The sequence below is a fragment of the Pollachius pollachius genome, assembly GCF_949987615.1.
Source record: "Pollachius pollachius genome assembly, chromosome: 5".
In the NCBI taxonomy this organism is placed as follows: Eukaryota; Metazoa; Chordata; class Actinopteri; order Gadiformes; family Gadidae; genus Pollachius; species Pollachius pollachius.
The window spans coordinates 7,094,390-7,110,188 of record NC_136938.1 but is presented as its reverse complement, the minus strand read 5'-3'; the positions used below and the strand labels follow the sequence as shown (position 1 = coordinate 7,110,188).

The 15,799-nt window shown below is 48.3% G+C and overlaps 1 protein-coding gene across 2 annotated transcripts in view; it reads right to left on the bottom strand.

The window, feature by feature from the left end:
* Positions 1 to 15,445, bottom strand: part of LOC307075927 (RNA-binding Raly-like protein) — a 33,264-nt gene extending 17,819 nt beyond the window's left edge. For both annotated transcript variants that reach the window (XM_079736681.1, XM_079736682.1), the window contains exons 1-2: positions 15,192 to 15,445; positions 9,566 to 9,641 (exon numbers count right to left, since the gene is read on the bottom strand). In XM_079736681.1, coding sequence (XP_079592807.1) covers positions 9,566 to 9,641; positions 15,192 to 15,228 — 113 coding nt within the window. In that variant the 5' untranslated portion in view covers positions 15,229 to 15,445. The remainder of the gene's footprint in view (positions 1 to 9,565; positions 9,642 to 15,191) is intronic.
* Positions 15,446 to 15,799: the final 354 nt, after the last annotated feature.

Genomic DNA, 15,799 nt, shown 5'->3' with positions numbered 1-15,799 from the left:
CGCCTCCCTAAGTGTCCCCTCTGTAGAATGAACATTAAACGCCCACGCTAAGAGGCTGTCAGGCGTGGTGGTGGTGTTGGGGAACACTCCGGGCCTTTCCATCCCCTGCTCTTTGTACTGTGTTCTATGGGGAATGATCAAAGAGGTAGAAATACAAGCCTACCGGAACGGCTCCGGCGTAGCTTACAGTACAGTTTACGCAACCCGCTGAAGACCAAAGCGGCCGCTGTGCATGTGCGTGTGTGTGTGTGTGTGTGTGTGTGTGTGTGTGTGTGTGTGTGTGTGTGTGTGTGTGTGTGTGTGTGTGTGTGTGTGTGTGTGTGTGTGTGTGTGTGTGTGTGTGTTCATGTGAATGGGTTTGCATGTGTGGTGGCTCCGCCGTTTACAGCTGATTAAGTTGGCCCTACTCTGTTCAACCGAAGAAAAAAAGACAGGGCTGAATATTTGCTTAATGCGTGGCGGGGCCGATAATGAGCTGTCCATCAGAGGGTCCCAGGGGGCCGGCTGGCTAGGGAGGCGTGGCACGGGGGTCCGGTGATGGACAGGACCGGCATTCACAAAGTCAACAGCACACTGTAGTCTGCTATCCCCACTGGGCAAACACTTGGGTCTACATAAACCCCTTGAGCCCCAGGAGCAACTCCTCTGCAAGGCCTACCAATGGCTTTAACCTTAGTTATACAGAGAGGTTAAGACAAGATACAACTAGGAGGAGGAAGATGGGTGCTTTGGGGAGAAGTGGGGAGATTTCAAACACAGCCATTTTAGCTGTCAAAGGCTGTGTGTGTGTGTGTGTGTGTGTGTGTGTGTGTGTGTGTGTGTGTGTGTGCGCACGCACGTCACGGATCAACCAAGTTATGACACTTATATCTTATATAATTCCACAGCAATTTCTGTTATCAGTACATTTACTTTGCTGTCTTTGAACCCATTTTCTATTTTTACCCCCACAATAAGGGGCCGCCGTGCTCAGTCGGTGGGTTGCTGACGTGTTCGCTGCGTGTGCGTTTGTTGCACATGCATGTTCGCTGATCCACCGGACTGGATTGCCTGTTGGCTGTTTGTAACAGCAGCGCACCAATCTGATGGGGTCAATGATACCCGGGCGCCTGGGGCGCACACTGTTAATGACACACGCACACACGCGCGGCTCCCCTTGCTCACCTCCATTACCGCGGCGTGCTGACGGGGGACTTTCACGGTCCAGGCCAGAGAGGGGGGTCTTCCGCCGCCTCCCGATCGCTGACAGGCTCAAATGGCCCTCCACTGTGCTGCCGCTCACACCATGTCCCAACGCCTCCTTGGCGCAAGCCATTTTGCACTTCGTCCCCCGTCACCAGGTTACCAACACACACTCGCCCGCTCTCTGTGTGTCTCTCTGTGTGTCTTGTCCCTGCTTGTGCATTCAGATAACGCCCCCCCCCCACCTCACTTTCAATTGGGTGACCCATAAACGGGGAGATTAGGAAGGAGGGGGGGACACTACAAAATAAACATCTAGAGTCCTTCAGAAGGAGGCCTGGGGTGATTGAAAGAGAGAAGGAACAACAGGGTTCACGAAGGGGGGCTAATATGATGAACAAGCTGCCAAAGAGCACAGGCAGTGCCTTGAGCAAGTGAAGCAGACAGGCTGAATGCTCTTGTTTTTCTACCCCTGGCCCACCTCCTGCAATCCTTTTAAAGTCCTTCAAAAAGAGTGGGAAATGTCGAATTACAGGTTGTGGCATTGGGCTGATGAATGTAAACAAACTGCTCAAGGTGTTATGTGGATGTTCCTGCGTTTCGTAGATGTTCTAACGTTCCGTAGATGTTTGTTTTAACATTCCCTATATGTTCTAGTGTTCCGTAGATGTTCTAGCGTTTCATACACATTCCTGATAGCTGTGCTGGTGCCCGCTCCATGGGGGGATTCAAGGTGAACGGGCTTTCATCCTGTTGGGAAAGGCTCCCTTTTTTTGATCTAGTGTTATTTTTATTTGTGCAGAGGCTGGTTTACCCCCAAAGCTGTTTGAGTGCAATGCAGTATTAATTGTCCTTCCTTGGGCCTTTTACAGAGCCTCAGTGACAGATTAAATGTGTTATACGTCATGGAAAGCTCCAGGCATCAAATCTCACTTGTCTAACTCTGTATGAAATCAATATCTAGCAATGACTTATTTTCCACACACTGCACACAGATGCCAGGGCTGTGCGTAAGCGCGTCTCTGTGGCTGACAGAAGTTCGACTTTCTTCTGCTTGGATCTGTGTGTGTGTTGTGTGTGTGTGTGTGTGTGTGTGTGTGTGTGTGTGTGTGTGTGTCTCTCAGTGCATGGTTATTAAACATGGCCTTTTTTTTTTTAAGGCAGGTGCATCAGTGTCAACTACAAAGGTTGTATAGTTCCATGTGTGCTGGGTGTGTATGTGTATAGTGTGCATGTGTATAGAGTGTGTGTATAGTGTGTGTGTGTGTGTATACCGTGTGTGTGTGTGTGTGTATAGCGCGTGTGTGTGTGTGTGTGTGTCCGCACATGTGTGTGCGCGTGTGTGTGTGTTTCCGCACATGTGTGTGTGCGAGAGTGTGTGTGTACAGAGCAGACCGGTGCTGGTGAAGCCCTGAAGCCTCAGAGCCTATTTCCCATTGTGTGGCGTGATAAGTTTCCCTGTCAGATCCTCCCAGTACCACTATATTTCTGATAAGCTCCGCTGCTAGTTTTTAGACCTCTGGCGCAGAGATCAATTTGAGATTGATTCAGAATGCCCTGCTGGGCCGAGCTGGAAGATCAGTTTGAGATGGATTGGTCACGCCAGGGGGGCGAGCACCGCGCAGCGCAGCGCAGCACAGCACAGCACAGCACCCCCCCGGCCCCCGCAAGCTCTGTTCATTCTTTTCTCTCCTTCTGCTTTTATGTCACTATCTTTGCCCGTTTTTTTAAAACCGTCGTGAACGTTCTGTGTCCCACCCCCGCGTTTGTTTTACCCTTCTGCAGCGTCTTCTATCCTCCCACCATCTCTCCCCCGGCCCCCCATCCCCCCTGGGTTTGTCAGCTCTATCAGCCCAGGTCCAGGTGAGGGTCGGCGCGGGGAGGGTTTGGGTACCACATTGAGACCTCTATCACATGACACCCCAGTAGCCACACTCACACACACAACCGACACACCAACACAACACACATTCATAAGCCCAGCTCGGCTCCGAGATGGGGCCAGAAGATACGCTCACCCCAGACTCCTGACCTTCATCCAGCGCAGTACATCCAGCCCCCTGACTGCCCTGACCTTTACCTACAGCACAGCCTCCGACCGCCCTGAGAGGAGCGGACACCCGGGCAATGAATCGTCCACACCATCCCCAGCGCAGGCAGTGCGGGCAGATGGCAACGAGCAGAGCAAAAAGTGTCAAATGTGCAGTAATATCGATGCCGGAGTGGTGATGGGATTGACTGCTAAAGACAAAAAAGGACAAAACTAATTAGTTTGCTGTGGGGTTGCTTCAAAAGACCGGGGGAATTCACTGACCAGGTTATGCATGAAATGTCTATTGGCCGGAATGCGCCGAGCTGTTATTCCGAGAGGAAAACAAGGTCTATTAGTCAAATGAGCCTGGACCTCTTTTCACACTTCATTTCACTACATCTGAGCGCTCCCCTTCAGCAGAACGCCGTCATTAATCACTGGAAACTAAAATGGGGGGGGGGGGGGGGGGAATACTCGCCAAGTGTTTACAGTAATGAATGTTTACAGTATGAAATAATTAGACCACGCTATGGGAAGCTGATTGCCTGAACCTTTGCCGATCCAACATTTCCAGTAGCGGCGGGATCAATACTTCGTTTTACAGCCCTACACGTGTCCTCCGAGGCAGAGTAACCCCGCCGGGAAAACACCCTGCTAGTGTAGGGGAAATTAAGTTAGCCCAGTAGTGCGGTGGGGTTATGGATGACTGGTACTACAAGCTGCCCCTTACTTCCGAGGGAGAACACGCAAACTCCACCGAATTAGGGGCCACCTTGGGCAGCCCAGGGGAGAACTAAAGAGTCGTTATGTTAATGTTAAGATTTAACACAAGGTGGGGTCAGCGTTCGACACGGACAGAGTTAGCCCGTGATACACTTAAGCCCTTTGAGACGAACGGTGATTAAGGGTTACACCAGGGCCGGGCCCTCCGGACGAAAATAAAACCTTGATTTCTTTCATACGAATGGACAGTTTCGATTCAAACCTTCATTCCTTCGGTTTTCCACTAAAAAAACTAAAAATACCAAAATATAGGGTCCATCATTTGTAGCATCTTAATTAAGCCCTTTTTCTAGTGTTTAAATGGGGACCACATCTTTTGCGATGTCATGTCACCGCATCTGTGATCGCCTGCCACCGTGACCCTTTTTCGTCATAAGGGACGAAATAAAAGTGCTGCTGCCAAGGTTTGCTGCATTTTGCAGGCGCTCTGTTGCTTGAGCTGGCATCTGCATCTCTTGGTTTGACACACACCTGCCATTCCAACGCATGTCTCTGTCGCAGGGGCTGAAATAGTTTGCTTGTAACCGGTCTTACATGATCATCAACCGGGTAATCTGTGCCATTTTATTGCTGTTCCTGAAATAAGGCCTTAATTTTGCGAAAACAGGAGTAAAAAAAAAAAGGTTTTGACAGCCTCCCTTTAACACTATGTGAATGATCCACTCTGCTTTGAACGCAGGTAACGGGCTTTGTGTGACGGAAAAGTACCCATTACAAGCCTATACTCTTGGACGTCACGACCAAAGAGTGTGTGATGTGCGAATGTTTGGAGCTCCTTATTGAAAGCCGTTGATTTTGAAGATCGCGTCCGAGAAAGAGTTGCTTGCTCTTTAAGGCCAAATCTGCGGAGCCTTGAACTTAAAAATAATCTTGTTTAAATGCGGTTCGTACTTGTACAAATGCTAATAAATTAAATCAAAAGCCTTTCCGAGCCTTAGGCTATACAAATAACATTGACTGCACTTTAGGACCCGCGTCTAAATCTCTGTGTGAAGAAAAATTAGCAACACGAACACAACACGTGAAGGGGGGGGGGGGCTTGGAGGCTTGTGTGAGTGTTATTAGAGTTTGACTGTCAGAGCTGCTTTAGGAGGACGCAGGAGGCTTTCATGAGCCTCAAAGCAAAACATTGCGTTAAACAAGCAGTCTGAATCTAGAATCAGACTTTGAATGAACATCTCTTCGAGTGGTACAGGAGGTTCTAAGCAGGATAACCCGTGAGGTAGCCCGGAACCTCCACCGCTGTGAAATGTAAGCAGTGTTAAGGTAGTGGCAATAACTGGGTGCGATGGCCAACTCTGTCTTAATAATTGAAACAGGAAAATGTTTTCGGTGCATGTTCCTCAAAAATGTCTTCCACCGGGGCGCCCCGGTGGCTCACCGGGTGTGTACCGCACAGGCTCAGTCCTGATCGCAGCGACCCGGGTTCCAATCCTGCCCGTGGTCATTTGCTGCATGTCCTCCCCTCCGTCTCCCATACATTCCTCTCTATCTCACTCTATAATAAAGCATGAAAATGCAAAAGTAAATCGTAAAAAATAAATACAATCAAGGGCGTAGGAAACGGGGGGGACGGAGGGGACGTGTCCCCTCCAATATCGGAGACAGGCGCATTTGTCCTACCTAAAAATTATACCGGATCTGTCAGGTTTCCGATATGTGTCCCCCCCAATATTAAACTCATTCCTACGCCCCTGAATACAATCATTCCATATCCAAACGAACGGGCAGATTGAAGAGTGAAAGAAACAAATAATAATATCCCGGCCAAAATAAAACGCACAACGACATCAGAATGCCCGACCCGACTTGGCCCACCCTATGGTGCCCCTGGCCCCCTCCGAAACTTGGCACCGGCCAGGGCGTGGCCCACCCATTGCTCCTGGCACTTCCCGCCTCATACCATGAAGGCTCCATCGGCCCTGTTGAGCCCATGACAGATGGGTTCACTGTGTTATTACCCCATCGCATGCCAGCCCGGCGGTAATTAAAACAGATGACAGAACACTGGAAGAATGAGGCGCGTGGCTGCCAGCGCGGACGGCTCCAGATGCCAATCAGAGTCCACACCTAAACCGTCTCTCCGCCCGCCCCCCGCCCCCCATCTCCCTCCTCCCCCCTTCATTACGCCCTCCAATGAGACGTTTAATAGAGTAGACAGTAACAATCGTCATTATGACCTCGACGCAAAGTGGACATTTGCACCGACTCTTATGACTTCTTGCCCGTGGAGTCAAAGACCCGGAGGCCAATCACAGCAGAGTTAACTCCTCCCCTGCTCCCCCCACCCCCACCCCTGATGGTGGTCAACACATCAGGGCGGAGGAGACAGGGGTTTGATTAGAGCGACGTGACTGCAGAGGCCCACCATCGCAAAACACTTTAATTGTGATTGCCTTCTTGCTACATGGGGGTGATTAGAAAGGAGAGGGACAGAGAGACAGAGAGACAGAGAGACAGAGAGAGACAGAGAGAGAGACAGAGAGAGACAGAGAGAGACAGAGAGAGACAGAGAGAGACAGAGAGACAGGGGGGGGAGAGAGGGGGGGGGAGAGACAGAGACAGAGAGAGACAGAGACAGAGACAGAGACAGAGAGAGAGAGAGAGAGACAGAGAGAGAGAGAGACAGAGAAACAGAGAGAGAGAGAGACAGAGAGACAGAAACAGAGAGAGAGAGAGGGGGGCGGAGAGAAAGAGATCTTGACAACATGGTTAACTACAGCTGCCTTTTGTTCGGGTTCACTTCTGCAGATCCATGGGCATCTCGCACACACACACACACACACACACACACACGTACGTGCACGCACGCGCACACACACAGACAGTCACATCACGTCGTCTGGCGGTGTATTCTTCTGGCACCTGAGTCACGCTCGAAAGACCCCACAGTGCAGTGAGCTTTTGTAGCGGTGCGATAGAGCACACACACGGGGGGGGGGGGGGGGGGTGCCGGGGCAGCAACAGCAGCATCTGTGCTGTCAACGGCCCCCCGCCCTTCCCCCCCATCCCCCATCCCACATCCCACAGCTGGGCTTTGCCAAACTAGCGTGGGGCCCTGGCAGGCACCGACCGTGGATAACAAATGATGACAAAACTCGTATGCTGTCGGGGGTCAAAACCAAAGCAAATGACCTGGGGGGAAACGAGGCGAGAGAGTGACGCCGCTCAGGAGGAGGGGAGATGGCGACACGGGGGGCCGGTGTTACTTACAACAGGGAAAAGAAGACAAAAAAACTCCACTTAAACGTAAATATGTTAAATATGCTGACAGAGTCGGACGACAAGGGGGTTTGAGTGTGCCGCAAATATTGGCCCGGAGAGAGGGAAGGCACAGGACTGCTCGGTGTACTGAGAACAGCTACAGCATAGACTCAAAGTGGCGTTAAACACGCGGAGCCTATACTCATCCCACTCTCCCGGTTATGATGCACCGCCGGTGGAAGGCTGGGGACGCCATTGTTCTGTATATGTGAGCGCCGGTATGGATGGGTTCAGTCGATGGGTTTCAACCGGCTCGGAGCACAGGACAAAAAGCAACCAACCTGGTATTGTGTAATAGAATTCCTTGCAATCTCTATCATGCGTCAGGCAGACTCTGGCTATATTAAGGTTGATACCGCAGGTGTGATTCGTCCGCAGTCAGGTATGTGTGCTCACGTGTGCCTGTGTGTGTGTCTGTGTGTGCCTGTGTGTGTGTCTCCTTGTGTGCCTGTGTGTGTGTGTGTGTGCCTGTGTGTATATGTATGCTTGTGTGTCTGCTTGTTTGTCTGCGCCTGTGTGTGTCTCTGCTTGTTTGCCTGTGTGTGTGCCTGTGTGTGTGCATGCCCGTGGGTTCCTGCGTGTGCGCCTTTGTGTGCGCCTGTATGTGTGCCCGAGTGTGTGACTGTGCCTACGTTTACCTGTGTGTGTCTGTGTATGCCAGAGTGTGCCTGTGTGTGTGCCTGTGTGTGCGTGTGTTCCTCTGTGTGTGTCTGCCTGTGAGCGTGTCTGTGAGTGTGTAATAAACACGTTGTTGCATCGGTGTCTGGCTGTAAGTGCACATGAGTGATTGCATCACAGCGTGTTGGGTGGAGGATTGTGTTTGCATTGACTTGGCTGAAACATCGTAGCACGTTGAAACGCTACTTGCAGGGAGGAGAGCGAATGCTACTGTGGGTGGGGTGGGGGGGGGGAGAAGTATACAAAAGGAAGCATGCATTTAGTGATACGGGTTCATTTCACCAGAATTGATAGACCGAAGTTGCTTTCAAAGCGGTTTCAATAGGTGAAACAAAAGATTAGAAAACAGTTTAATAAGAGGAGGGCGGGTGGGGATTTCAAGCCGTTTCTCCGAATTTTACAACAATCTGATAATGAAACACATCCATCCGTGTAACCTCTGTCGTCTTTTTCACAGAAAATGCAGTTTTACCTTCACCGCAAGCGCTTCATAAAACCCCAGCGTCAACTTTTAGTTTTGCCGAAAACATAAAGTTGTCTCCATCATCGATTCACCTCGGTAACCTAGTACACCCTGCCGGTCCCCTGCATCCCAATCGCCCCAACTTTGCATCTTTCGGAAAAAAAATTGACGAGCAGAGAAAAGGCATTTACAGTCCTGTGTCGTGCCGATCTGAAAGGGATGAGTCGGGCATACAAAGCATGCAGCGGGCCGATGACTAAACCAAGCCTGTCTGATGCTGGTGTCCCAGTCGCTCTGCCACACACACACACACACACACACACACACACACACACACACACACACACACACACACACACACACACACACACACACACACACACACACACACACACACACAGTGAGGTTTGATCGCCATCAGATATTACGGCGGGCTGGAGGCATGTGAAGACGACAGAGAATCAAAGGAGACGTGGGATGGCTCCCCCACGCTGTAGCGGGCTAGACGGCGTGTGTGGGACCCAGCAGGTGGCCTTAGTAAGAAGACGGCTTCCCTTATTACGGCTACGAATGGCCCGAGAGAGGTTATTAAAAAGTGTTGAATCAACGCTGTGATAAAAGATAACGGTGTTGATGCAAGGAAGCCCTTTCGTCTAACCTACCCCGTTGATACAATTGAACCGCCCGCTTTCACACGCGTCAGCTCTGATCATGTGTGCGCACTACATCAAAAGACAGATGCAACCATTGACAGGTAGAGACAGCGCCGCGCGCTAAAATCAATGGCGGGGTCTATGTACAGCTGGGCCCAGAGCTAATGAAGAATTATACTGCACTGATTTCAATGCAGGGATAATAATGAAGCACATGATTATCTCTCTTTAGTGAAGAGAGGACGGGGGAAGAAGATCAATGGGAAAGACAGTGTGTGTGTGTGTGTCAATCTCTATGCTATGGGTCTATGCTTTCAGGTTTTCTTTGTGTCATAAAGTTAAAGTCCCTTTGAAACATGTTTTACTATTTAACCAATAAGGGCACAGGGGGAGGTGTGTGTGTGTGTGTGTGTGTGTGTGTGTGTGTGTGTGTGTGTGTGTGTGTGTGTGTGTGTGTGTGTGTGTGTGTGTGTGTGTGTGTGTGTGTGTGTGTGTGTGTTTAACACTAACCCATAGGAAGTGCTGCTGGCTCGCTTGCCCGCGGTCCTGGGACGAACGGGCTTCAGCTCCCCACTCATGCTCATATCTGAAGTGAAACAGAAGCAGAGTTAAGTACAGCAGCAGCACAGCATTAAACATACATACAGGCCTTCGAGTGGGATGCAGTCAGCGATCGGCCCTGGATCATCCAGACTGTGTTCTTATTTTCTGTTTCAAACCGGCACCACTAAGCGGCCGGAGTCAATTTGTAGAATTAGCCTTCACCACAGTAGAGGGTTTTAATAAGTATGTAATGTAACTGATTCAGTGCCGGAGGCCGGTCCATCCCAGTGTGTCTTACTGTCAGTACCACCCCCCCTGCCGGTTCTAATCCAGCTGCCAACCTACATTTCTATCATCACACTGCCAGCTTACATCCAAACCCAGCAAAGCTTTAGACTGTAGCCAAGAGCTTACAGATACTTAAACACAATTTAGCTGTCTCAAGCGCGCTCTCTCCCTCCCTTGCCCTCTCTCTCCCCTACATAAGCAAACACAGAGTGGCAGAGGCGAGGGTGACACAAAAGAGGACACACAGAAATTGTAACAATGGCTGAAACTGCAAGGGACAGGGAGGACATGGGAGGAGGGGAAGAGGAGAGAGAGAGGAGGGGGGAGGAGAGGGAAGGAGAGGAAGGGGAGGAGAGGAGAGACATGAGGAAGAGAGGAAGGGGAGGAGAGAAGGGTAGAGGAGAGGAAAGTCGAGGAAGGAGAGACAAGTGACCACTAGAATATGGCCAGATAGGGAGGGGTGAATGGAGTGTGACTGGACCAGCTGCATCACACTCACAGTGTGACTTTTGAATCGCTGGCATCCAAATTAATTAATATGAGTTAATGCAAACTAAATACACACACACACACACACACACACACACCTTGCTGCTCTACATTTTGACAATCTTGGCAGATCACACTGAAACTAATCCTTTACACTCTTGCTGTTCCCATGCATCACTATCAACATGTAGGTGTTAAATCCGATACGCTGTCAGTCCCTCATCTTTCCGGTGATCAGTATGCAGCAAATAACTGCAAATAGCCATGAAGGCAGAGCATAACCCAACCGCCTTGTACATGACAGACCTCCGTGGAAACAGTTGCTCCGTTGCTATGGACAACCAGATTTGGGCTAGCGGCAACCCGTTTCTTGGGTGTCTGGTTGCGGCGTGGTATCCAGCAGTGAGCCCCCTCAAGAAGCCAGAATGTCAGTTACAATGGTTCTTGAAAAGAACAGACACCGTTCATATTCAAGTTTATTAGACCCACGGCAATTACAACGGTAATTATAATCTGTTCAAATAAGGGGACCAGTTTGGCCACTTTGGAATACAGAAGCTGTTATTTTGGTTTGATACACATTCAAGATGAATTGAACAGATGTGTTTTCTTTAAAAGCATAGGGCTCAGGGTCGTTATGGACCCTAACAGTGTTCTCAAGTCGATTCAGAAGCTTGACGCTTGGTTTGAAGTGTTTACAGAAGCAACGGCAAGAGGTAGTGGTACAACACTGTGGACAAAAACCAGGCCACGTGAATCCAGCTATAATCATAACCGCCCAGATTATTCTAAAGCTCAGACCGCAGCAGTCGGCTACAGTTTGCCATTGTTCTTTGTCTGAAGGAAGGACAGACTGCATGAGAGATTGGGGTTTAGGCTAATGGGCAGCTTTAGTGATTGCTGAGCCTCTATCTAAAATCTGACCAGGACGAATTAATAACCCTCTTCAACAAAATGCTACAACATTCACAGGGCTCATTATTTTAAAATTAATGACATTTAAAAATTGTATTAGATATAATCTTTATTTAAGTAGGCCCATAAATGTTAGTATTGCAGCGTTAATTAGGTGAGACTCCTTTCTTTTGCAATCTTATTCAAATGAGGCTTCATACATTTTCCTAACAGCTTCAACACGCAGACTACCCACAATCTATATTGAAATAGGTTTTATTCAATTTGAAAATAAAGTAGTGATAATATGTATTTCTAGGTTGCCATGTTTAGTAGGGGTGGGAATCTCTTGGCACCTCAGGATTCGATTTTGATTCAGAGGTCAACGATATAAAAAAAATATCAAAAAAAATATATAAAAATATATATACATCTGAAATTGCTACTCAGAGTTTGCTAATCACTTCCTACTTTTGTGATGATCATTAAAGAAATCAACAGATAAATAACCTTATCTAATATTTTATTAGAGAAAAAGCTTTTTTCACAACTATGAACAATGCAATAATCAATACAGCTTGCATTACAACACACTATGGAAGTAGGTAAAAAATAAACAGGAATTGTTCCACACAGAATCGCGATGCATCGAAGAATCGATTATTTTTCCCACCCCTAATGTTTAGTTAATCCCTCAAACACATTTCAGAGATGTGCCAGGAATGCCTGCCCCCGTCTAATCGAATGGCCTTTAACTCACTATCCCAAAACCCCCAAATATCTCTCACCTCCCGGGTTAGGATGATTTATAGGGGAAAAAACTGATTGCCGATTAGCAGTTTTCCCATTTCTAACATTCTTTCCATTTATAGATATAGAACACATGTATGGATGTCAATACCGTCAACCAAAATACCTTCTGATGTTATCTGGGTTCCCTCCGACTTGGTGTGCCAAACTAGTTACCTTGCTCCTCCAATGAGGTCACAGGGGTGGATAACTACAGTGGGAGCTGAGCCCAGAGATGCATTTAAATTACCCTCCCTGACTCAACTCCTCCTGAGTCAGGGATGGGGGATCCTACATCCGAGCTGATAAGATATTGCTGCCTTCCTGCTTACCAGAGTGTGCCCTGCCATATTCCCCCCCCCCCCCCCACCTTAATGATATTATTATTGGTTATATACATATTTAATGTACATATTCAGCAGCACACCTCCCATTTATATTTATAAATTTTTGGATTTATATTCTGTGTTGTTGAATAATATTCTCCGTTGGTCTATATCCACAAGGATAAATATTAGATTTTATTTTTACATTCACTGGAGAATTTCTAGTGTTTTTTTCTTTGTCTATCTGTGTTTGTGTATGTTTCTTGCTAGTCTTGCCATGTTCCCTGAAATTGTTTTGCACTGTTCAGCTTCAGATGACCCTGTGTTAAACTGTGCTTATGCCAAATAAACATTTTTGACTTTGGGGAGGTAAACTAGCCTGGCAACTGAAATAAAAAACAACGAGCACAACCGTCGCCTCGTCAAACACATCAAGATGAGGATGCACTCCCTGCACTGGCCCTTTAAGACATGATGCTGACTAGTTACCAAACGGCAAAGGCAAAACACTAAGCATAGCGGTGGCAGAAGGCGGGGGGTGAATCCCACTTGCTTACATACGCACATTTGCGTGTTCATTGACCAAGGCTGGAGCATTACTGTGCGGAAAGCACTTTTTTCTCCAGCTGCGTTAATTTTAAGTCTGCACCTTTGCACAAATCCACCGCTGCCAAATGCGTAGTGAAACAAGCACCTCCGACGGTGTGAAACAGGCTACTTATTATGAGCCATTAGGGGTAGATTCTGCTGTGCATCCTCGATTTCTGCAGCTCTGCGAGGGGCGCCCACTGAGGGGAGGTGGTGACGGACGGGAGGGTGTAATAGTGGTTGAACTGTGGGTGTCAAGGGGCGGGAGGATTAGCTCCGTACTGAGGCACAAATTAATTAAAGATAAGGGTCAGCCCCGGTGCAGTTAACAGCTCCACGGGGACGCGGTCCGGTGGTTTACGGTTCAAAGTCACCGGGTCCACCTTTCCAAGAGGGTTTGACCACCCCCCATCGGACCCATATAGGGCCTCAGAGTCCCCTACAAATAAACAGGACGTATTAAAAATGCAAGTAAAGACCCCCACGGGTTCCTACTTCCTACAAGTGTGTCACTGATAGAAACAGCCTTCTAGCGGACGCAAGACGGCCATTGGGAACAGAGGGGCGGTCACCTTCCTGGATCAACCCCATCACAGGGATCCCAGTCTGTTAACCCCCCAAGAACATTACCCCAGCACATTGTCCCGGGAACGGGAGGAGACCATGGGAGCCAAGGGGGGAAATGAGCTCATAATTAAAATGAGAAGCGGGGCGCTAAGTGGTATGAGAGCGATAAAACAGAATGTTTGTAACATAGCATTGACAGGGGGAGGGGGGGCGAGGGCGTAACAGCCTCCCTTAGTGGAGCCGCGCTGCAGGGAAACACAGCGTAATTATCAAGTAATGATGAGCCCATACGGTCTTACTACTCATTTATTGAAATCCTTTAAAGCCTCCTCCTGATTGCCTCTACCACACACAGCCCTATACAAATGTGTCTACCCGAACACTAACACTAACACATACACACACACACACACTTCCACCCCCATACACACATACACAAACACACTTCCACCCCCATACACACATACACAGTATACCTACGCACTATCCTGGAGCCACTTGGCCAGAACATCACAACACAGTGTGATAATACAGAGATAATGGGAGAGCAGCAGTGTAAACTCTCCCAGGTCTCGCCTCAAATGTACCTGCACTCAGGGGCTATTCACTCTATCGCTTTTACCAGCGGCTTGGCGGCACGGCATGCACTGCTGTGTTGCCTCTCAATGACGGGGGTTTCCGTGCGATCCAGAGATGCTGGGCGGTAGCCCCCTCGGCTTAAGATTAGGTATTCATCATCAAACTTTAATCTTTTCTTTTTTTCTTTGTGTCCCTGTGGAAGACACCCCTGTATGTGTGGTGTGATGTGAAACCAATATCCACGACAGGGGTTGCAAAGCATTCATGTAGAATAGGAGGAAAATCGAACCCTGGAGCTTACATTTTAAATGGCTTAGGGAACTGGATCTGAACCAACAGAGCCTCTGTCTGCATCAAACTAGTAGGCTGGAACATGTCCCCCACTCGGACCCCCTGAGGCTGGCCTCTGCTCCAGTGAGAGGTCCGGTGAGAGCTGGCTGGGCCCAGGCTGTTATATTCTGCCCGTGTTGGCGGCAGGTCAAGCTACCAGGGCTGTTGTTGCAGACCATTTCACACACTCTCCAGCAATGGCTGAGAAGTTGTCGCCACACATGTCGCCTCACTATATGATTATCTTGGTCACACACACAAACACAAAGCACACTTTGCTCTTGTCATCTATATCTGGGCTTCTCCAGAAGTGTCACACTTTGTATTCCGACCCATGAATGTTAATATGGAGAACAACCGGGGAGAGGGAGGTGAGGAGAGAATTACCAACAGACTGGAAGATGATTGTGGTGGAGGGATAATGGCAGGGATAGGGCTAAGTGGACGGGGAGGGAGTGCATAATAATGAGAAGGGGGGAAATACAGACGCTTGAGACGTACAAAAACAAGGGGCTCCAAAATGATTTTCTGTCTGAAACAAAGTGCGACAGGCAAACACCAAGACACACGCACGCGCGCTCACACACACACACACACACACACACACACACACACACACACACACACACACACACACACACACACACACACACACACACACACACACACACACACACACACACACACACACACACACACACACACACACACACACACACACAGATCTGCCCAGGCATACTCACATCTTGGACTGCGGTGTTCACTCTTAAACAGGGTCATATCAGGGACGCCAAACAAAGGAAGGCAACTGGGCGCGGAGAAAACAGCAGCGTAATTCCTTGTTTTTCTCTCTCGTCCGGGCTTTTCCACTGCCTATGTGACTGCTTGTTAGTCTCTTTCTATTGTTTGTTTATTTGTCACTCTTCTCGACAGACCTCGTTCAAGCTAATGTTAGGCTGACTGTTATGCTACTACTGAATCGGTGACATACTAGCTACAGCAGCACAAACGGAATGTACCAAGTCCTTGCTCCGAGCAGGGGGGAGTAAAGGACGGTAATCGGCAGTTCCATTCACAGAAGTACTGGCAGGGGTACTGGATGAGTGTGCAGCTTGTTTTCGCTCAGCAACAGGACAAGGCTGTGTATAAAAAAAATCTATGTTTTAAATAAAAACAATAATACTATTTTATATATAAAAAATATAAATATATATGTTAACAAAATATGTTTGAATAATTAATGTTTTTTAAAAAGTTAATATTTTTTTACATAACATAAATTAAATAATATATATGAACATATATGATATATATATATATATATATATATATATATATATATATATATATA